The 23,524-nt window shown below is 42.8% G+C and overlaps 1 protein-coding gene across 2 annotated transcripts in view; it reads right to left on the bottom strand.

Moving 5' to 3' along the window:
* syne1b (spectrin repeat containing, nuclear envelope 1b) overlaps positions 1-23,524 on the bottom strand; it is a gene marked incomplete at its 5' end in the record, with an annotated part of 150,074 nt that overhangs the window by 105,975 nt on the left and 20,575 nt on the right. Inside the window, 17 exons of one of the 2 annotated variants that reach the window (XM_084182195.1) lie at positions 5,300-5,452; positions 5,712-5,876; positions 7,913-8,115; positions 8,651-8,768; positions 8,990-9,158; positions 9,412-9,524; positions 10,167-10,331; positions 11,221-11,358; positions 11,742-11,849; positions 12,079-12,111; positions 14,328-14,437; positions 15,139-15,335; positions 15,655-15,839; positions 16,100-16,192; positions 18,353-18,373; positions 18,683-18,766; positions 19,123-19,218. In XM_084182195.1, coding sequence (XP_084038321.1) covers positions 5,300-5,452; positions 5,712-5,876; positions 7,913-8,115; positions 8,651-8,768; positions 8,990-9,158; positions 9,412-9,524; positions 10,167-10,331; positions 11,221-11,358; positions 11,742-11,849; positions 12,079-12,111; positions 14,328-14,437; positions 15,139-15,335; positions 15,655-15,839; positions 16,100-16,192; positions 18,353-18,373; positions 18,683-18,766; positions 19,123-19,218 — 2,151 coding nt within the window. The remainder of the gene's footprint in view (positions 1-5,299; positions 5,453-5,711; positions 5,877-7,912; positions 8,116-8,650; positions 8,769-8,989; positions 9,159-9,411; positions 9,525-10,166; positions 10,332-11,220; positions 11,359-11,741; positions 11,850-12,078; positions 12,112-14,327; positions 14,438-15,138; positions 15,336-15,654; positions 15,840-16,099; positions 16,193-18,352; positions 18,374-18,682; positions 18,767-19,122; positions 19,219-23,524) is intronic. The other variant, XM_084182196.1, reaches the window with a different exon arrangement.

The raw sequence follows: 23,524 nt of genomic DNA, 5'->3' as shown, positions 1-23,524 counted from the left end.
CCCCCGTGGGAAATTAACCCACAATCCTGGCGTTGCAAGTGCCATGCTCTACCAACTGAGCTACACGGGGGGCTACAAAGTGAGCCAAGCTGAAAACGTTATAGATAGTTCAATCAAGTTTGAAAGAAAAGCAAATGTGCATGTTCTGTATGCTCTGTGTGCCTTCAGAAAGTATTCATACCCCTTGACTTATTCCACATTTTCTTATGTTACAGCCTGAATTCAAAATGGATTATATTGAGATTTTATCTCAACCATCTACACACAATACCTCATCATTACAAAGTGAAAACATGTTTTTAGACATTTTTGCAAATGTATTGAAAATTAAATACAGAAATCGCTCATTTACATAAGTATTCACACTCCTGAGTCAATACTTTGTAGAAGCACCTTTGGCTGCGATTACAGCTTTGAGTCGTCTAGGGGATGTCTGTATCAGCTCATGTTTCATGAGCTGAAATAAAAGATCCCAGAAATGTTCCGTACGCACAAAATCTTATTTCTCTCAACTTTTGTGCACAAATTTGTTTACATCCCTGTTAGTGAGCATTTTTCCTTTGCCAAGATAATCCATCCACCAGATTAAACAGCATGATCATTACACAGGTGCACCTTGTGCTGGGGACAATAAAAGGCCACACTAAAATGTGCAGTTTTGTCACACAACACAATGCCACAGTTGTCTCAAGTTTTGAGGGAGAGTGCAATTGGCATGCTGACTGCAGGAATGTCCATCAGAGCTGTTGCCAGATAATTTAATGTTCAATTGTGACCCGTTTCAGGAAGCTAGGCGTATGTCGCACATCACAACTTTTTTTAAATGCGTTTTTGGAGCAGAAATGCCTTCTGGAACATGTGAACTTTCTTGTATTCCATATGTAAATACGAATAAATAAATATAATTACGAGCCTAGTTGGTTTAGCCACGGAAAAAGACAGGAACCTTCCCACTAGCCGTGATTGGCTGAGATAATGGATGGGCTGGACATCCTGGGAGATGAGTTTGGATTGGTCTGCCATGTAGCAGAATTCTGTCTATAACATGAGCTGCTAAGTATGTGTTGATAATCCTTTCTACTGCTGCTTTTTTGAAAGATATAACGTTAGTCATCGAGAACTACAAAAGTTTTGCTACTTTACTCAACAACATTGATGCCCTGAATTTAGCAGGCGCTATCGACAGATCAGCTGAAAAAAGTTGTGATGGGCTTCTTTCTGCACACGCCACGGTCAGTGTGAACCAGAGTGACTTTACACCACGCTGGCCAAACAAGATGTAGCTACAAACAAAACAGAGTTAAACGGTTCCAGTCTGCCGTGAAGTGTTCATACATGTACAGTGAGGGAAAAAAGTATTTGATCCCCTGCTGATTGTGTACGTTTGCCCACTGACAAAGACATGACCAGTCTATAATTTTAATTGTAGGTTTATTTGAACAGTGAGAGACAGAATAAAAACAAAAAAATCCAGAAAAACGCATGTCAAAAATGTTATAAATTGATTTGCATTTTAATGAGGGAAATAAGTATTTGACCCCTCTGCAAAACATGACTTAGTACTTGGTGGCAAAACCCTTGTTGGCAATCACAGACGTTTCTTGTAGTTGGCCACCAGGTTTGCAAACATCTCAGGAGGGATTATGTCCCACACCTCTTTGCAGATCTTCTCCAAGTCATTTAGGTTTCGAGCCTGACGTTTGGCAACTCGAACCTTCAGCTCCCTCCACAGATTGTCTATGGGATTAAGGTCTGGAGACTGGCTAGGCCACTCCAGGACCTTAATGTGATTCTTCTTGAGCCACTCCTTTGTTCCCTTTGCCGTGTGTTTTGGGTCATTGTCATGCTGGAATACCCATCCACGACCCATTTTCAATGCCCTGGCTGAGGGAAGGAGGTTCTCACCCAAGATTTGACGGTACATGGCCCCGTCCATCGTCCCTTTGATGCGGTGAAGTTGTCCTGTCCCCTTAGCAGAAAAACACCCCCAAAGCATAATGTTTCCACCTCCATGTTTGACGGTGGGGATGGTGTTCTTGGGGTCATAGGCAGCATTCCTCCTCCTCCAAACACGGTGAGTTGAGTTGATGGCAAAGACCTCAATTTTGGTCTCATCTGACCACAACACTTTTACCCGGTTCTCCTCTGAGTCATTCAGATGTTCATTGGCAAACTTTAGACGGGCCTGTATATGTGCTTTCTTGAGCAGGGGGACCTTGCGGGCGCTGCAGGATTTCAGTCCTTCACGGCGTAGTGTGTTACCAATTGTTTTCTTGGTGACTATGGTCCCAGCTGCCTTGAGATCATTGACAAGATCCTCCGTGTAGTTCTGTGCTGATTCCTCACCGTTCTCATGATCATTGCAACTCCACGAGGTGAGATCTTGCATGGAGCCCCAGGCCGAGGGAGATTGACAGTTATTTTGTGTTTCTTCCATTTGCGAATAATCGCACCAACTGTAGTCACCTTCTCACCAAGCTGCTTGGCGATGGTCTTGTAGCCCATTCCAGCCTTGTGTAGGTCTACAATCTTGTCCCTGACATCCTTGGAGAGCTCTTTGGTCTTGGCCATGGTGGAGAGTTTGGAATTTGATTGATTCATTGCTTCTGTGGACAGGTGTCTTTTATACAGGTAACAAGCTGAGATTAGGAGGACTCCCTTTAAGAGTGTGCTCCTAATCTCAGCTCGTTACCTGTATAAAATACACCTGGGAGCCAGAAATCTTTCTGATTGAGAGGGGGTAAAATACTTATTTCCCTCATTAAAATGCAAATCAATTTATAACATTTTTAACATGCGTTTTTCTGGATTTTTTTGTTGTTATAATGTCTCTCACTGTTCAAATAATCCTACCATTAAAATTATAGACTGATCATTTCTTTGTCAGTGGGCAAACGTACAAAATCAGCAGGGGATCAAATACTTTTTTCCCTCACTGTATATGGGTAAGAGTCTAGCTATATTTTCAGATATTATACATTTCAAATTTAGTCAGAAAGTTGTTTTAATTGCAAGTTAAAGCCTAATGTTAGCTAGCTAGCTAACACTGAACCTAGTTGGTTAGCTTTAGCTACCTGCAGATTCAGACTACAGCTATGACGATCAGTTTGTATTGGTGGTAGTAGTAGGAGTTGGGATTATGCCGGTTCATTGTTTAGCTAGCTAACATTTCTCTACCATAAGCCGCCTCCAACGTTGTTTTAGATAATTTGGCAGTACGTCCAACCAGCCTCACAACCCCAGACCACGTGTAACCACGCCAGCCCAGGACCTCCACATCCAGCTTCTTCACCTGCGGGATCATCTGAGGCCAGCCACACGGCCAGCTGATGAAACTGTGGGTTTGCACAACCGAAAATGTTTTGCACAAACTGCAGAAACCGTCTCAGGGAAGCTCATCTGCGTGCTCGTCGTCCTCACCAGGGTCTTGACCTGTCTGCAGTTCTGCGTCATAACCGACTTCAGTGGGCAAATGCTCACCTTCGATGGCCACTAGTGCATGTTGGAGAAGTGTGCTCTTCACGGATGAATCCTGGTTTCAACTGTTCTGGGCAGATGGTAGACAGCATGTATGGCGTTGTGTGGGCGAGCGGTTTGCTGATGTCAACTTTGTGAACAGAGTGCCCCATGGTGCCGGTGTGGTTATGGTATGGGCAGGCATTAGCTACGGACAACGAACACAATTGTATTTTATTGATGGCAATTTGAATGCAAAGAGATACCGTGACGAGATCCTGAGGCCCATTGTCGTGCCATTCATCCGCCGCCATCACCTCATGTTTCAGCATGATAATGCACGATCCCATGTCGCAAGGATCTGTACACAATTCCTGGAAGCTGAAAATGTCCGAGTTTTTCCATGGCCTGCATACTCACCAGACATGTTACCCATTGAGAATGTTTGGGATGCTCTGGGTCGACGTGTACGACAGCGTGTTCCATTTCCCGCCAATATCCAGCAACTTCGCACAGCCATTGAAGAGGAGCGTGATAACATTCCACAGGTCACAATCAACAGTCTGATCAACTCTATGCGAACAAGATGTGTCGCGCTGCATGAGGCAAATGGTGGTCACACCAGATACAGACTGGTTTTCTGATCCACGCCACTACCTTTTTTTAAGGTATCTGTGGCCAACAGATACATATCTGTATTCTTAGTCATATGAAATTAGGGCCTAATGAATTTATTTAAATTGACTGATTTCCTTATATGAAGTATAACTCAGTAAAATCTTTGAAATTGTTGTATGTTGCATTTATTTTTTTGTTAAGTGTAGATGTAATCCGGCGGTGAACAGTAATCTTCAAGTCTTTCCACAGATTTTCAATGGGATTAAAGTCTGGGCTTTGGCTGGGCCACTCAAGGACTTTCACATTCTTGTTCTGAAGCCTTTCACTGAAAAGCCTCCCCATAGCATGATGCTGCCACTACCATGCTTCACGGTAGGGATGGTGTTAGACGGGTGATGAGCTGTGCCTAGTTTTCTCCAGACATAGCGCTTGGCATCAGGCCAAAGAGTACTTTTTTGTCTCATCAGACCATATAATCTTTTCCCTTATGCTCTCAGTATTTCACATGCCTTTTTGCAAACTCCAGGCATGCCTTTTTATCAGGAGTGGCTTCCATTTGGCCACTCTCCCATAAAGCCCAGATTGGTGAAGTCCTGTAGAGACTGTTGTCCTTCTGGCAGGTTCTCCCATAGCTAAGGAACTCTGTAGTTCTGTCAGAGTGGTCAGTTTGATCGGACAGACAGCTCTAGGCAGAGTCTGGGTAGTTCAATTTTTTTTCAATTTCCCAATGATGGAAACCACTGTGCTCTTGGAAACTTTCAACACTCTAGAAATTGTTTTATAACCTTCCCCAGATATATGCCTCATCATCTCTGAGATCTACGGACAGTTCCTTGGACTTTATGGTATCGTTTCTGCTCTGACATGCACTGTCAACTGTGGGACCTTGTATAGACAGGTGTGTTTCTTTCTAAACCATGTCCAAACAATTGAATTGGCCACAGGTGCTCCAATCAAGTTGTAGCGACATCTCAAGGATGATCAAAGGAAATCGGATGCACCTGAGCTCAATTTGGAGTGTCATAGCAAAGGGGTGTGAATACCTATGTAAATGACATATTTCTGTATTCTGTATTTCATTTTCAATACATTTGCCAAAATTTATAAAAACATGTTTTCTAAAAATATTTAATCAATTTTGAATTCAGGCTGTAACAACAAAATGTGGATTAAGTCAAGAGATTATGAATATTTTCTAAAGGCACTGTATGTGCGTGATGGGTACCTCAACATCTTGAACGAATGTCCTGACATTCAGGAAGGACACCTGGACAGGGGCAGTCATCTTGTCCTTGGTTGCATCCATGAAGGTTTTGAGAGTAGCGATTGAGTTCTGATAGTCCTGTTTCAACTTGTCCACCTCATCCGCTCTAGCATACTGCCATGGAAACAGAGGAACAGTGAATACAACAATTTTCTTTATAATTTGTGAACTGTTCTTATAAAACCGATGCTGAGATCTTTTATGACACCTGAGTCTCACAGCCTAATTAACTGTGGTTAGCCCTGAGATGTGGTTAGCCCTATGGTGTCTAGGAGTCTACAGCCATGTTTCATGGCCAATCCAGAAGTATGCTTCTTAAAAATCATAATCTACTGTAGGTGTAGGAAAAATAGGAGATTTTTAAATAATTTACATGTTTGACTTTAACGAACAGCTCTCTCCACCTCCCGTTGAGAAGGAGCAACTGCTGTTTAAGGTCTCTGGAGACGGTCTCGTCGCACGTCTCAATCAGGAAGTTCCCTGCATCATTCATATCCATGTGCTGCTGGATCCAGTGAGGAAGGTTCCGGAAGAAGTCCTAGGGGTGAAGAAGAAAGAACGAAACTCATAAACTCTACACAATTGATAGCAATAGTTGTGAGCATAGAATATTCTTTAAAGGGGCCAACGGTCAGCTTTGAAGATATAGTGGGTGTCTTCACAGCAAGAAATAGTATTTTGACACAGCGCTTCACATGTAATGCTGTCCCAAAAAGCATATACAGTGCATTCGGAAAGTATTCAGACCCCTTGAACTTTTCCACATTTTGTTACGTTAAAGCCTTATTCTAAAATTGATTAAATAAATAAAACATCTCTAATCTACACACAATACCCCATAATGATTAAGTGAAAACAGGTTTTTAGAAAAAACAGAAATACCTTATTTACATAAGTATTCAGACCCTTTGCTATGAGACTGGAAATTGAGCTCAGGTGCATCCTGTTTCCATTCATCACCCTTGAGATGTTTCTACAACTTGATTGGAGTCCACCTGTGGTAAATTCAATTGATTGGACATGATTTGGAAAGGCACACACCTGTCTATATAAGGTCCCACAGTTGACAGTGCATGTCAGAGCAAAAACCATGCCATGAGGTCAAAGGAATTGTCCGTAGAGCTCAGAGACAGGATTGTGTCGAGGCACAGATCTGGGGAAGGGTACCAAAAAATGTCTGAAGCATTGAAGGTCCGCAAAAACACAGTGTCCTCCATCATTCTTAAATGGAAGAAGTTTGGAACCACCAAGACTCTTACTAGAGCTGGCCGCCCGGCCAAACTGAGCAATCTGGGGAGAAGGGCCTTGGTCAGAGCTACAGAGTTCCTCTGTGGAGATGGGAGAATGTTCCAGAAGGACAACCATCTCTGCAGCATTCCACCAATCAGGCCTTTATGGTAGAGTGGCCAAACGGAAGCCACTCCTCAGTAAAAGGCACATGACAGTCCACTTGGAGTTTGCCAAAAGGCACCGCGGGAGTGGCTTCAGGACAAGTCTCTGAATGTCCTTGAGTGGCACAGCCAGAGCCGGGACTTGAACCCAATCGAACATCTCTGGAGAGCGACCTGAAAATAGCTGTACAGCGACGCTCCCCATCCAACCTGACAGAGCTTGAGAAGAATGGGAGAAACTCCCCAAATACAGGTGTGCCAAGCTTGTAGCGTCATACCCAAGAAGACTCGAGGCTGTAATCGCTGCCAAAGGTGCTTCAAGAAAGTACTGAGTAAAGGGTCTGAATACTTATGTAAATGTGATATTTCCGTTTTTTTCCCCAATACATTTGCAAACATTTCTTAAAACCTGTTTTTGCTTTGTCCTTATAGGGTATTGTGTGTAGATTGATGAGGGGAAAAAAAACAATTTAATAAATTTTAGAATAAGGCTGTAACATAACAAAATGTGGAAAAAGTCAAGGGGTCTGAATACTTTCCATATGCACTGTAGAGGAAGGGAATGGGAGGTAAAAATGTAAGCTGAGAGTATCTTTATTCCATGTCCACAATGGCCAAACATAAATTGTTGACATGGTGTGATGGACATTTTTATGTTGGTGCTTTTCTATTTACCAATTTCTATGCTCTATGTTTGTGCTTTTCTATAAACCCATTTCTGTGTACATGCAAGTGACTGCTTGAACGAATCCTCACTATCAGTAGCTGCAATTTGGCAGTCAACCCAGACATTTGTTTGGAGAACAAAATATCTCAGTTTCAAGGTCTCAGCTTAGAGAGAAGAAGACTTGTGAGGTATTGTTCTGTCACATGTTATGAGCCAGTATTGGTCGGTCACATGAATGAAGCAAATATTAATGATTAATTATTAATGAATAAGCTAAATCATGCAAATATGACTTGTCTGCAGTATATAAGAGAACTAACGGGACTGCCCCGTTAGAGCTTCTGATAGACGTTCACTATGGTGCATTAAGTTTGTTGGAACCTCTCCAGCGCGCTGACAATAAACAATGATTCATTTAAGATTGACTTTGAGTGTCCCTGTGTAAGAATTTCCATGACAATGGAATAAAAATCATTTTAACCTTTTTGCCTCCCACCCACCCAGCCTCATGCTCACCCGTTTTTCGTTCTCTGACTGGTTGATCATCTGCTCTGCGTCTTCCAGCCAGGCCTGCAGTCCGGCCACCGTGCTGCTGTACTTCTCCCAGTTAGAAATGACCTCCTCCAGCATGCTCCTCACACTACGCACCTCCACCGACAGGTTCCTCCACTGGGCCGACGCGTCCGACAGGAACTTACCCACCCCCTCCACTTCCTCAACTGAAAGAAAACATAATGGAGTCAGTTCTCTCTTCATCATGACATACAATTTTTCAGTGGTTTATTGGGTCACGTCCTAACTTGTTACTCAAGATCTTATTAAAAGAACCCAGTACAGAGAAGTTTCAAGGCGCTTGAATAAGCCAAGTAAGTCAAGACAGTAAGGAACTTGCATTTGCAGTGTTTAACATTCCAAGACCTACTGTGAGTTTTGTTACTGTATCATGCAAAGAGTAATTGTGTTACAGAAAATTATCTTTGTGGAAGAATATAGAGATGTTAGTTAGTAAACAGCCAGGCACCGTGAGATTCTATCAGATCTTTTTGATTTTTTGTTAGACCAGTGAGCCACTAGCGCACAGCAAATCAAAGGCTAGTGTGGTCACCATGTTACCTATTGTATATCAATACCAAATGAATCTAGACTTACCTTTCTTACTGATCTTAATGCCTAGAATATGAAATCAACAGTTAGCCCGTTTAGCCCTCTCTGACAGACAACACATTCAATCAAAGCACATCTGAGGTAAAACACACACAAGAAAAACCATCCTACCTGAACCATCAGACTTGATGTAGACATCTGCAGCTTGCCTGAGTGCCTTAAATGTTGTCTCATACTGTTCAAAGAACTTGTGTCCCTCAATGAAGGACTGTTGGGAATGATGGTGAGAAAAGCATGGAATTATCATGAGGATAGAATTGGAACAAAATCCATCGGAAATTAGCTTGGTGGTACCAGATCTGTTTGTGCTGTCTTGCCAACTCCTATAGTCATTTTCATGGCAAACATGAGGTTGGCTAAACAGCACAAACAGATCTAGACCACCAGGCTACCACAAACCAGTAACAAATAATGAAAAGGCCAACTCACAATGTAGCTCTGCAGCAGTAGTTCCACGGAGTCACGGCGGCCATATTTGATGATCCAGGACTTGAGCTTTGACTCAGCCAGGATGAGAAACGCCATCAGACGGTACTTCATCTCCCAGAATTCCAGTTTGATCAGGTGGGCATGAGATGATGTGGACACATAGTTGAACCTGTTTGACAAAATAGAAAATCAATATTAATATTCTGATCATTCTGATCAATATCAGTCTTATTTAAGTAATGTCATATTGTCCCTGATCTGTTTGTGTTTTCTTGTCAACTCATGGCTTGACAACAACCATAGGAGTCGGCAAGACATCACAAACAGATCAGGGACCAGGCTAATATTGTCCAGAGACATCCTTAGATGTGTTACAGTATTAGCGTTAACACTGATGTAGAGTTGACTGAAGGATGACTGACCGCTCAGCCATGTCTTGGAGCTGTTCAGGGGGGACAGGGACCCCGTTCACAGATCTGTCTCTGTGGATCTGCTGGAACGTCTGCTGGTGGGATTCCAAGTTCTTCAGTACTTCCTAAAACACATATCCACATACATGCACGTTCAAATAAAAAACAATGCAATTATTGAATCATTTAGACTAGACACTGGTGCAACATCAAAAACATAATGTGACTTTGTCATCTTTTCTTATGTGACCAACAAAACCAAGAATCTTTGGATTTGCTGTACCTTCTAACAACGCCTATCCAAGGATCATTTTGCAACAGTGCATGTATATATTATGGGATTTACTGTCCCTTCTAACAACGCCTATCCAAGGATCATTTTGCAACAGTGCATGTATATATTATGGGATTTGCTGTACCTTCTAACAACGCCTATCCAAGGATCATTTTGCAACAGTGCATGTATATATTATGGGATTTGCTGTACCTTCTAACAACGCCTATCCAAGGATCCTTTTGCAACAGTGCATGTATATATTATGGGATTTACTGTACCTTCTAACAACGCCTATCCAAGGATCATTTTGCAACAGTGCATGTATATATTATTGGATTTACTGTACCTTCTAACAACGCCTATCCAAGGATCATTTTGCAACAGTGCATGTATATATTATGGGATTTGCTGTACCTTCTAACAATGCCTATCCAAGGATCATTTTGCAACAGTGCATGTATATATTATGGGATTTGCTCTTGCTGAATACCTTGTGCTGCTCCAGCTTCCTGTGGATCACATTGGCCGTCTCTTCATGGGCTTGTTGGATAGGAATCTCCTCTCTCAGGGCGATCTCAGCTCGATGCAGCCAGGCTCCGATCACCCCCAGTGGGCCAGGTAACGACTTATCCAGATGGATGTGCCAGTCCAGGAGCTAGTATAAGAAAATATTACATATCCAAAGTCTTTGAGCAGGTACTGGATAAAAAAATTAAAACGTCTTCATAATTTGGTAAAAAGAGACTCTGCACACCGCAATCTATTCTCCCATGTGGTTTGTTAGTGATACTGTTTCGACCACCCAGGTCTTCATCAGCCACCCATTACAGCCAGAACAATCAGTACAATCAAGGCATTAGCATTAACCACGCTGTTTAAAAAGCAGGTGGTGATTAAAAAGGTTTCCACATGTTCTCAAGCATCTACTCCAGTGGATGACAACAGTGTTGTGCTAGTCCGGTCCTAGTCCATACAGGCTGGGGACACTCGCTAAAGGCAGAACAATCTATCAACTGAACAAAACTCTCTCTGTTCCCCTCTCTCCAAAACTCTCCTGCCCTCTTAATGAGCGCTCCTTCAAAAGCTTGCGCCTCACTGAACACTCATTCAGTGTATTATGATAGCTATCTGGGGTCACATTCTGCAATGCGTCTTAGTCTAACTAATAAACACACAGCAAATGAAAATGAGTTGGCGGACAAAAATAACAATTTCTCATTGATAAAGGTTACAGTCTATTTATAATGGTCTCTTTGGGCCGGTTTCCCAGACAGAGATAAAGTCATGGATTAAAAAGCTATTTCAATGGACATTCTCCATAGAGTATGCTCTCTAATCCATAATTACAGTAAGCTTAATATGTCCCCGTGAAATCGCCCCTTTGAATCTGGCCCATAGATTATGTGAGGGTGTCAGACGCTGTGCACTCTTGGGCTGGTTGTGCAGTAGCCTGGTGGACTATCTTTGTAAATAAGAGTTGACTGAAGCAGTATGGGATCAGGCTAGTTGTCCAGGGATCCATAGAGAGCAATACACTGACTCACCCTGATAGAGACACGTTCCCACGCCTGTTTGACCAGGGCCTGGTCTACAGACAGCTTCCCATCCCTGTGCACTGGCTGCAGCAGAGGCTCTGTCTGTTTCTTCTTTATTTCATACTGCACACGGAAACTCTTGAAGTCCTGGAGCAAAGTAGAAATGTTACTATTTAAGAACATTCACATCGAACAAATGAGGTAGTATATAACACAGGAATGTAGGGCTCAGTCAGATATGGGCCTGTTCTTAATAGTCTTTCCTTGATTTCTAGTGACCTCTTCCCACATCCTTTTTAAAATGTCAGCAAGGACATGGGGATACAAGAAATTGAGGAAGGATTATTGAGAAAGAGTCATGGTATTTACGGAGCTCTGTCTCTTCTCTCTTTCCCCCACCTTGTGACCTGGAACTGTAGCGTGAGATTTGGTTCCAATCACCTGGTACCTGTCTGTCAGGTTGCCCCCTGGTCACCTGGTACTAACCTGGTATTTGTCGGTCAGGTTGCCTTCTGCCCCCTGGTACTAACCTGGTACTTGTCTGTCAGGTTGCCCTCTGCCCCCTGGACTCGCAGCACGTCCCTCTCCAGTTGATCCAGCCACACCTTCAGCTCTCTCAGAACCTTACGCTCTTCTCTCTGGGAGTCAGGTAACACACAGCATTCAGATGACAGATAATATTCAGGTAATACAATGCACCATTATTCATCCTCTCTCAACCCCAACAGAGTTCTCAACAAACAACAGAAAGTGAAACTACTCCTATCAAACCCCTTCCAAATAGAATTCCAGTACCACAGCAAGCACAATATGATTCAAAGCAAAATAAGAATCCCTGATTAATCTATATATTCAGTGACAACATACCTCAAGCATTTGCTCTATATCTTGAGGACCATACTATCCAGGAAAGAAAGCCACACGAAGAGATGCAAAAAAACAAACAGACAGCACAGAAAGGCATTAGTGGCAGCGAGAGAGAGAGAGAGAGAGAGAGAGAGAGAGAGAGAGAGAGAGAGAGAGAGAGAGAGAGAGAGAGAAAGAGAGCAAAATCAAAGCAAAGCCATGACAAACATAAAGCAGAGGAAATATAGAACAGTGCAGGGAGACACTACACTACATGGCATGGATGGACTTGTAGGTTTGGGATAGAGAGTGCAAAAGTTGGAATGCAGCGAAGAAGCAGCTTCAAATGCAACAGGAAAGATAACATAGACGGAGAGATGGAGTGAGAGCATGACGTAATGCACAATGAGGAAAGTAAGATGATTGTTGAGTTCATGCAATGATACATTGTTTTGATGTATCTTTTTTCATAAGAGCTGTCGTTGGTGTAATGGGAAATATGGTTAGCAACAAGCGTTAGCATACTGAAAACACAAATACAGTGGCAGATACAAGAATACAATAACAGATAGAGTACATAAAGCATTACAACACTGAGGGTGCCAGTATTAGTTTGCCACTTGATATTAAATATACTGTAGTTAGGTAAAGTAAAACAATCATACATACAAATAGTATACAAATACAATAGAAGACAAAAGATAAAAGTACTTATGCAACAGGTGGGTCTAATCCTGGATGCTGATTGGTTAAAACCGCATTCCAGCCGGTGTCTATTCCACAAGTTACCACCGGCTAAATCTATGACGTTAAAATGCCTATTTACTCTGTTCCATCTGACTGCGCAATCCACTGTCTCATCAGCCCAGCCAGGCAATTTATATACTAGATCTACCCTGTAAAAAGCATCTAGACATTATCTCTCATTTCAGAGGAAGGCCCTCAAAATTGTCAAAGACTCCAGCCACCCTAGTCATAGAATGTCATAGACTCCTAAACAGCTAATCATGGCTACCCAGACTATTTGCACTGCGCCCCCACCCCATCTTTTTACGCTGCTGCTACTCTGTTAATTATTTATGCATAGTCACTTTAACTCTACCCACATGTACATATTACTTCAACTACCTCAACTAGCTGGTTCCCCCGCACATTGACTCTGCACCGGTACCCCCCTGTATATATAGCCTCCCTACTGTTATTTTATTTTACTTCTGCTCTTTTTTTCTCAACACTTTTTTGTTTTATTCTACTTTTTTATTACAAATAAATGCACTGTTGGTTAAGGGCTGTAAGTAAGCATTTCACTGTAATGTCTGCACCTGTTGTATTCGGCGCATGTGGCCAATAAAATTTGATTTGATTTGATTTGATTTTTAGACTAGCATTTGGTTTCCAACAGCAGAGATTTTTAATAACCTTGCTGTCTGTCTCTCCGACATTTGCAACATTGTTTCAATATTGAAATTTGATCTCCAGCTGTCCTATGGTAATGAACATGTCGGCAGTCGGGACGAGACAGACAGGCTGGCAGCTTTTCTCAGCCAGTCGAAATCATGAATCAGAATTTTTTTAATGAATATATACAAAGAAATGCCAATAGAAAACCACGAAATGCAGCTAGTTCGCTGTCATTACAGCTTCAGTTTGAAGTGTTAGCTGTGTAGTTGACTATCTCTTCTGAACAATGGCTTGGCAAGAGAGCAAATGTTCTATGCCAGGCAAAATCGCACATCATTAGCTCATTGTTATGGATGTATCCAAAGTTGGCTAGCTAGCAAGCAAGGGATAAGGACGTTGACAGCCGTCATGGCAACGAAACATTTAGAACGAACAACTGGGTCGCATCCATAGATTTAGAAAAAAAAGACTTAACGACTGGGTGGCATCTCTGGCAACCGAACCGATAGAACGAACAACCAGCCAGCTTGGTTAGCAACCCTAGATTTGTGTTGGGACTATATCTCGTGGAAGGATTAAATAGTATTAATAAATTCATCAAAATAACGATTTTAATGAAAATATGTCAATCATTATTTGAATATGTTGGTAACCCGTTGTATAAAAGTAATAATGCCCTCGAAACCGGTGTTTGGAGGATATATTGGCACGGTTTGCCAGCCCGAGACGAACAAAACCCGTGCCAATATATCCTCCAAACACCGGCTTCTCGAGCATTATCACTTAAATAAAGCATTACAACACAACACTGAGTTTGCCAATGCCAATACAGTACTTGACTCAGGACTACAGTGAATATAGCTAGGTACCTCATCTTCTTGTCCATCTGTCTCAGAATGGTGGGGGTTTGGGTAGTGCTTGAGGAACTGAGCAACATACGTCATGATGGATTTCTCATCCGGTTTATCTACATCCACATCTGCAGAGGAAGAGAGACAGTCTGGCGTGAAAGTAGTAATAGTGAAACAGTGACATTAGTGGTATCCATCAAGCAAACTACAGTAAGTCAATTAAGTATGATGTGTGAATAGGTCTAAATGTCACTATAGAATAGCAGTATGTTAAAATGATATATATAGTAAAATACAGACATGACAGGGCAGGGACATCATTCCTGACATATAATAAATATGACACAATAAAAACAGGGAACCCATTTGTGCCCTGAAGGAGACTAAATGTAGTGTTTCCTCTGACACACTGACATCTAATTATAAATGTATTCTGTAGTCTCCATCGCTGACCTGATCTCGGAGAAAACGAGGGCCATGATAAAAACAGAGATGTTTATTGAGGCTCGTAATGAAGCCTCAGGGCTCAGGAGTCTGATCTCTCCTGACGTGACTGCTGCAGAGTTGCTGTCTGCATTATTATCTCCAGACAGACGTATCAACAACACTTTGATGGAACAAAATAAACCTTGCACAATCTTCAATGAAAACTTTAAGGGTACTTCAAGTTCTGTTGGAATTGCACAATTCTTGCATCATGGAAGACAGAGGTGGAGATCCTTTGTTGCTGACCTATGCACCAGCCAGAGCTGGGGATGAGTGAGGGAGTATGCACATATTTTGACAAAGCAATCTTTTTTTTATTAAATAGAAGGGTAGAGGTAGGAACCTTCTGGATCCAGCAGGCGTGGGATGCCCAGCTCGTTCTCGGCCAATAAGAAGGCTTCCTCCAGATTCTCCTTGTTGCTCCTCCTCCTCACCACCTCCATGTCCACCAGGTCTGGGCGGATGGCATGGACCACAGAGTGGAACGCCACCCCGCTCCGCCAACTGGCACCAAAGTCCTTCACCTCCATGCCCTGACGCCTTGGGACAAACAGAAGTATACGTTTACAGTGGGGCGGTAGCAGAGCACTCTTGAAATTATAATTCTAATCAAGATACAGAATGTTCGGGTTCCCATACTCTTGGCTGACAATATGGTGGTGGTCAGTCAAGAGTATGCATGCATGCACACACACACACACACACACAGGCAAATAAATCCACCACCCGCCAGGCAAAGCTGGTTGAGAAAATGATGTTGAACTCGTTGTAATTTAGTGGTAATGACATCATTTCAACCAGTTTTGCCCGTTGGAGCACTGGTTAGAGAAGCTGCCCAAATATATAGTGGTATATGTACTTGGCGGCGGTGCACTGCACCCATCTGAGCAGGGCCCTCTTGGCGTTGCCCTGGAACTTCTTGGGTACTACCTTCCTCTTCATGGGGGGACTGCCCGTCTCTGAGTTACTGGCCATGCTGTCCATTGAGGAGGTACTGCTGGACAGGGCTGCCAGGGCTGGCAGGTTACTGGTCAACTCCTCGATCTGAGACAGGGTAAGGAATTAGAGCAAACGTGCTCTGTGTAACCATAGCAATATCCAATAAATGTATGTAGATCCGATTAGATTAAAAACTTTTATTAAAGTGTCACTCCTCAATATAACAACATTTGACAAACAGAATAAAAGGTCAAACAACACTGAAGACCACCCACTGAGAGTTGTGAGACACTGTTAACAATCACAGACAGTCATATTACAATACGTAACTTTGCAAACTGACCAGATATACAACAACACATTACCTGGAAGTAGAGAATGACGGTCCATATCAACCCCAGGACAATGGATGGTCGACCGTCTGCGATGTCAGTGGCATGAATGTTGACTAGCTTGATCTGTTGGGAAAGAAAACCCCAATTGAACTGCAATTCACAACTACACAAATACATGTACTCAATGTTTAACAAATAAAGGCCTTGTTGAGTGAGTGGGCCACTGCCATAATAATGACCATTTTATGTTTTTTCTTTCACAGCCATCAAAATCAGCTCTCTGATGCAACAAAGTGATATTAGGCAGAGCGGAAGCAAATGAGGCAGAAACAGCCAAGCTCAATAAAATATGGAGCGTACTCAATTTGGCAGGACAGTAACAATAAAGCCAATGTAGTGAATATCACTGTAACAAACTTTGGATCAACAAACTAGTTTACATAAATGTGTTTTTAGAGGTTGCAGCATATTTTCGTTTGTCTTTTTGTAGGATATTTTTTGATTGTGTAACTAAGTAAAAAGGTGAGATCAGGAAAGATTTGAATCCAAAGTTTCGAAATGCATACAAAATGCATGACAACCAGAAAGCACCTGGTTGATGGCACTACAGTTGTGGTCAAAAGTTTTGAGAATGACAAAAATACTAATTTTCACAAAGTCTACTGCCTCAGTTTTGATGATGGCAATTTGCATATACTCCAGAATGTCATGAAGAGTGATCAGATGAATTGCAATTCATTGCAAAGTCCCTCTTTGCCATGAAAATGAACTTAATCCCCAAAAACCATTTCCACTGCATTTCAGCCCTGCCACAAAAGGACCAGCTGCCATCATGTCAGTGATTCTCTCGTTAACACAGGTGAGAGTGTTGACGAGGACAAGGCTGGAGATCACTCTGTCATGCTGATTGAGTTAGAATAACAGACTGGAAGCTTTAAAAGGAGGGTGGCGCTTGAAATCATTGTTCTTCCTCTGTTAACCATGGTTACCTGCAAGGAAACACGTGCCGTCATCATTGCTTTGCACAAAAAGGGCTTCACAGGCAAGGATATTGCTGCTAGTAAGATTGCACCTAAATCAACCATTTATCAGATCATCAAGAACTTCAAGGAGAGAGGTTCAATTGTTGTGAAGAAGGCATCAGGGCGCCCAAGAAAGTCCAGCAAGCGCCAGGACCGTCTCCTAAAGTTGATTCAGCTGCGGGATCGGGGCACCACCAGTGCAGAGCTTGCTCAGGAATGGCAGCAGGCAGGTGTGAGTGCATCTGCACGCACAGTGAGGCGAAGACTTTTGGAGGATGGCCTGGTGTCAAGGGCAGCAAAGAAGCCACTTCTCTCCAGGATAAACATCAGGGACAGACTGATATTCTGCAAAAGGTACAGGGATTGGTCTGCTGAGGACTGGGGTAAAGTCATTTTCTCTGATGAATCCCCTTGCCGATTGTTTGGGGCATCCGGAAAACACCTTGTCCGGAGAAGACAAGGTGAGCGCTACCATCAGTCCTGTGTCATGCCAACAGTAAAGCATCCTGAGACCATTCATGTGTGGGGTTGCTTCTCAGCCAAGGGAGTGGGCTCACTCACAATTTTGCCTAAGAACACAGCCATGAATAAAGAATGGTACCAACACATCCTCCGGGAGAAACTTCTCCCAACCATCCAAGAACAGTTTGATGACGACCAATGCCTTTTCCAGCATGATGGAGCATCTTGCCATAAGGCAAAAGTGATAACTAAGTGGCTTGGGGAACAAAACATCAACATTTTGGGTCCATGGCCAGGAAACTCCCCAGACCTTAATCCCATTGAGGTTGATCCTCAAGAGGCGGGTGGACAAACAAAAACCCACAAATTCTGACAAACTCCAAGCATTGACTATGCAAGAACGGGCTGCCATCAGTCAGGATGTGGACAGAAGTTAATTGACAGCATGCCAGGGCGGATTGAAAAAGAAGGGTCAACACTGCAAATATTGACTCTTTGCATAAACTTAATGTAATTGTCAATAAAAGTCTTTGACACTTATGGAATTCTTGTAATTATACTTCAGTATACCATAGTAACATCTGACAAAAATATCTCATAACACTGAAGCAGCGAACTTTGTGAAGACCAATATTTGTGTGATTCTCAAAACGTTTGACCACGACTGTACAATAGTCAAGATGCACTAGGAGGAAAAGAATGGCTCAACCAAAGAATAGCTAGGAATACACACCGTGCATCAAACAAAAGAAATGTATACAGTATCTGAACAGAGTGTGTTTTACAGGCAGCCACTGACCGGGGATCCTCGGTACACAGACTGAGGTCAGAGGTCAGGCATGGTGAGAGAAGGTCACAATAAGAGACAGGCCTCAAAGCAATACTGACTGAGAGAGGATGTACCATCCATAGGGCCTTGCATAGATACAGTACATATACTTCATTGATCTATCTTTGTTCATAAACACTGTGATACAATATTGTATTTTCAAACCTCTAGCATTAAACAGAGATGAATCTTCTTTTCACAAGCCTTGCCCAATTGCTTTTAATAAAACCCTTCTAAGATATAAGTGACATGGCGAAGGGGCCCTTTGGCTGTGTATTTATACTCTGAGGGCGTGCTTACCTTCCTGCCTTCGAGGAACCTGAGGGCGGTGCCGATGTTGGACACCCAGTGGATCCTCTTCAGCTGGCGGCCCTGCTCACATGGCTGGGGAGAGAGGAGGGAGGCTTCAAGTAAAGTTTAAGTGTATTTCCCATATGTAGTCCTGTAAATACACAAAATCTTACCAGAGCGCTCACATTAAAAACAGCAAGAAAGTTCAAGACAAATACATTTAACAACCAGCAATGTAAGAGAGTAGCACTGACTGAAAAGTAGGCCTATACAACACAGAACTAACTACAGTGTGATTATTGGCTGTGAGTTCTTAATTCCTTTATTTATACATTTTCAAAATCCTCCCTTTACACAATATTATGGTAATGAAATGTGACTGAACTCTGTAGCATGAATAGAAGAATCCAGCATTACCAATGACTGTATATATTAAGAGCAGTGCTTACTAGTCTCTGTCCAGACAGCACCTCCAACAGAGCCAGAAGTTTCACACCATCTTTGATGTCCTCGAAAAGGTCGGTGACCTCTAGAGGTGGTTTACGCTAGGAAAGAGAAGATTCAACAGTGAAACTAATCAAATACTTGTTTGAACATGATAATTGGTAGGCTATACTGTTACAAATTATAGACCTACTGTCGTTTAACAAAGGCGTATTATCTTATTACAATCCACTATAATCTTTCAATATGTCAATCCTAGAAACACAACACATTCATTCTCCCCCAGCCCTTGTGTTGAGGAGAAAAGAGAGCAGAGCCAGCTAGCTACAGGCTGGAGTACAAGCAGAGCTATCCAGCTACAGGCTGGAGTACAAGCAGAGCTATCCAGCTACAGGCTGGAGTATAAGCAGAGCTAGCTAGCTACAGGCTGGAGTATAAGCAGAGCTAGCCAGCTACAGGCTGGAGTACAAGCAGAGCTAGCCAGCTACAGGCTGGAGTACAAGCAGAGCTAGCCAGCTACAGGCTGGAGTACAAGCAGAGCTAGCCAGCTACAGGCTGGAGTACAAGCAGAGCTATCCAGCTACAGGCTGGAGTATAAGCAGAGCTAGCCAGCTACAGGCTGGAGTACAAGCAGAGCTAGCCAGTTACAGGCTTGTGTACAAGCAGAGCTATCCAGCTACAGGCTGGAGTACAAGCAGAACTAGCCAGTTACAGGCTGGAGTACAAGCAGAGCTATCCAGCTACAGGCTGGAGTACAAGCAGAGCTAGTCAGCTACAAGCTGGAGTACAAGCAGAGCTAGCCAGTTACAGGCTGGAGTACAAGCAGAGCTATCCAGCTACAGGCTGGAGTACAAGCAGAGCTAGCCAGCTACAGGCTGGAGTACAAGCAGAGCTAGCTAGCTACAGGCTGGAGTACAAGCAGAGCTAGCCAGCTACAGGCTGGAGTACAAGCAGAGCTATCCAGCTACAGGCTGGAGTATAAGCAGAGCTAGCCAGCTACAGGCTGGAGTACAAGCAGAGCTAGCCAGTTACAGGCTGGAGTACAAGCAGAGCTATCCAGCTACAGGCTGGAGTACAAGCAGAGCTAGTCAGCTACAGGCTGGAGTACAAGCAGAGCTAGCCAGTTACAGGCTGGAGTACAAGCAGAGCTATCCAGCTACAGGCTTGAGTACAAGCAGAGCTAGCCAGCTACAGGCTGGAGTACAAGCAGAGCTAGCTAGCTACAGGCTGGAGTACAAGCAGAGCTATCCAGCTACAGGCTGGAGTACAAGTAGAGCTATCCAGCTACAGGCTGGAGTACAAGCAGAGCTAGATAGCTACAGGCTGGAGTACAAGCAAAGCTATCCAGCTACAGGCTGGAGTATAAGCAGAGCTAGCTAGCTACAGGCTGGAGTACAAGCAGAGCTATCCAGCTACAGGCTGGAGTATAAGCAGAGCTAGCTAGCTACAGGCTGGAGTACAGACCGAACAGAGCTTGTTGGCTAGCTGAAGGCTGGACTATAAAGAGAACAGAAAGAGCTCCCCTGCAGCTGAAAAGATGGTGCCTGTGCCTCTGAGATGGCTAGGTGCCCGTTCCTGAGGCGGTGTGATTCAGAGCAAAATCAGAGCATGGGTCCATTTAATCCTAGCTGGGCATAGTTGTTTCATGTAACGTACTGTATCCAACTATCCATGTATTATCAAAGCTGAGGGAATTCTGACGGAGTTAGCTGACAGAGCAAACTACTTTATGAAACACACAGAACATTCTCAGAAATCATACACAAAAACAATGCTTTAATTAATGAAACTCTGGTCTCTTTTTATTTTTTTATTTTTAGGGGGTAGATCAGCTTTAACATTACAGATAGATTGTAACTTCCATCAATGTAATTGTCTGCATCACTTCCAATCCCCCATATGTTAGTTTTTTCTCGCATATACAGTGGGGAGAACAAGTATTTGATACACTGCCGATTTTGCAGGTTTTCCTACTTACAAAGCATGTAGAGGTCTGTAATTTTTATCATAGGTACACTTCAACTGTGAGAGACGGAATCTAAAACAAAAATCCAGAAAATCACATTGTATGATTTTTAAGTAATTAATTTGCATTTTATTGCATGACATTAGTATTTGATACATCAGAAAAGCAGAACTTAATACTTGGTACAGAAACCTTTTTTTGCAATTACAGAGATCATACGTTTCCTGTAGGTCTTGACCAGGTTTGCACACACTGCAGCAGGGATTTTGGCCCACTCCTCCATACAGACCTTCTCCAGATCCTTCAGGTTTCGGGGCTGTCACTGGGCAATACGGACTTTCAGCTCCCTCCAAAGATTTTCTATTGGGTTCAGGTCTGGAGACTGGCTAGGCCACTCCAGGACCTTGAGATGCTTCTTACGGAGCCACTCCTTAGTTGCCCTGGCTGTGTGTTTCTGGTCGTTGTCATGCTGGAAGACCCAGCCACGACCCATCTTCAATGCTCTTACTGAGGGAAGGAGGTTGTTGGCCAAGATCTCGCGATACATGGCCCCATCCATCCTCCCCTCAATACGGTGCAGTCGTCCTGTCCCCTTTGCAGAAAAGCATCCCCAAAGAATGATGTTTCCACCGCCATGCTTCACGGTTGGGATGGTGTTCTTGGGGTTGTACTCATCCTTCATCTTCCTCCAAACACGGCGAGTGGAGTTTAGACCAAAAAGCTCTATTTTTGTCTCATCAGACCACATGACCTTCTCCCATTCCTCCTCTGGATCATCCAGATGGTCATTGGCAAACTTCAGACGGGCCTGGACATGCGCTGGCTTGAGCAGGGGGACCTTGCGTGCGCTGCAGGATTTTAATCCATGACGGCGTAGTGTGTTACTAATGGTTTTCTTTGAGACTGTGGTCCCAGCTCTCTTCAGGTCATTGACCAGGTCCTGCCGTGTAGTTCTGGGCTGATCCCTCACCTTCCTCATGATCATTGATGCCCCACGAGGTGAGATCTTGCATGGAGCCCCAGACCGAGGGTGATTTGACCGTCATCTTGAACTTCTTCCATTTTCTAATAATTGCGCCAACAGTTGTTGCCTTCTCACCAAGCTGCTTGCCTATTGTCCTGTAGCCCATCCCAGCCTTGTGCAGGTCTACAATTTTATCCCTGATGTCCTTACACAGCTCTCTGGTCTTGGCCATTGTGGAGAGGTTGGAGTCTGTTTGATTGAGTGTGTGGACAGGTGTCTTTTATACAGGTAACGAGTTCAAACAGGTGCAGTTAATTCAGGTAATGAGTGGAGAACAGGAGGGCTTCTTAAAAAAAAACTAACAGGTCTGTGAGAGCCGGAATTCTTACTGGTTGGTAGGTGATCAAATACTTATGTCATGCAATAAAATGCAAATTAATTACTTAAAAATCATACAATGTGATTATCTGGATTTTTGTTTTAGATTCCGTCTCTCACAGTTGAAGTGTACCTATGATAAAAAATTACAGACCTCTACATGCTTTGTAAGTAGGAAAACCTGCAAAATCGGCAGTGTATCAAATACTTGTTCTCCCCACTGTATATATATATATATATATATACACACATACATACATAATATACATTTCCTTTTTTAAAATATATTTCCCTTTATTACTTTCCAACCCCACCACCCTTTCCCTTATTGAAGTAAACTAGTGAACAACAATGCTTAGGCCTCTACTTCTAGCTTATACATACTATATACATTTTATGGACACAGTCAATTTTACAATAATTTTATTTTGTTTGTTTTTACTCCTGAACTTCCTCAACCTCTCCGATCATTTTCATGATGTCCATCCGGTTTGCTTCTATATGCCATATCTTTCTAACTGTGCTCTTTCACAAAAGCTCTCAACCTATAACCTATATACTTATTATGGACACAGTATGCTTACATTATTAGTTATCTTGTTGTTATTAGTTGTTGTTAGTTGTTATTAGTCCCATCCTTCAACTCCATTCAACACCACCCATCTATCTCTTAACACCATCCATATTGGATTTCTATTTGCCATATATTTTTCAACTGTACTGTGATGTTTTACAAAAGTTCTGAACCTTTCTATTCTCATTGTTTCTACAGATTGTAAATTGAAAATAAACATTTTTGCTAAAAGTATTATTATATTATTGATCGATTGACTATGACTTTTCAGATCACCCAGTAATGCTATCTGCAGGGTTAGCTCCAGGTAAATATTGCAATCCTTTAGCCATTCCTGGACCTGTGTCCAAAAACAAGCTACAAATGGACAGTACCAAAACAAATTACCTAATGATTCTGTCTCTTCGCAGCAAAATCTGCAGAGCTGGGAAGATTGTATCCCCCATATAAATAACATTATATTGGTAGCAAGAATTTTATATAATAACTCAAATTGAAAAATTATATGTTTTGAATCCGGCGTCG

This window comes from Coregonus lavaretus, assembly GCF_964263955.1.
Source record: "Coregonus lavaretus genome assembly, chromosome: 18".
Taxonomy (NCBI): Eukaryota; Metazoa; Chordata; class Actinopteri; order Salmoniformes; family Salmonidae; genus Coregonus; species Coregonus lavaretus.
This window is presented reverse-complemented; position numbering and strand designations above follow the sequence as displayed.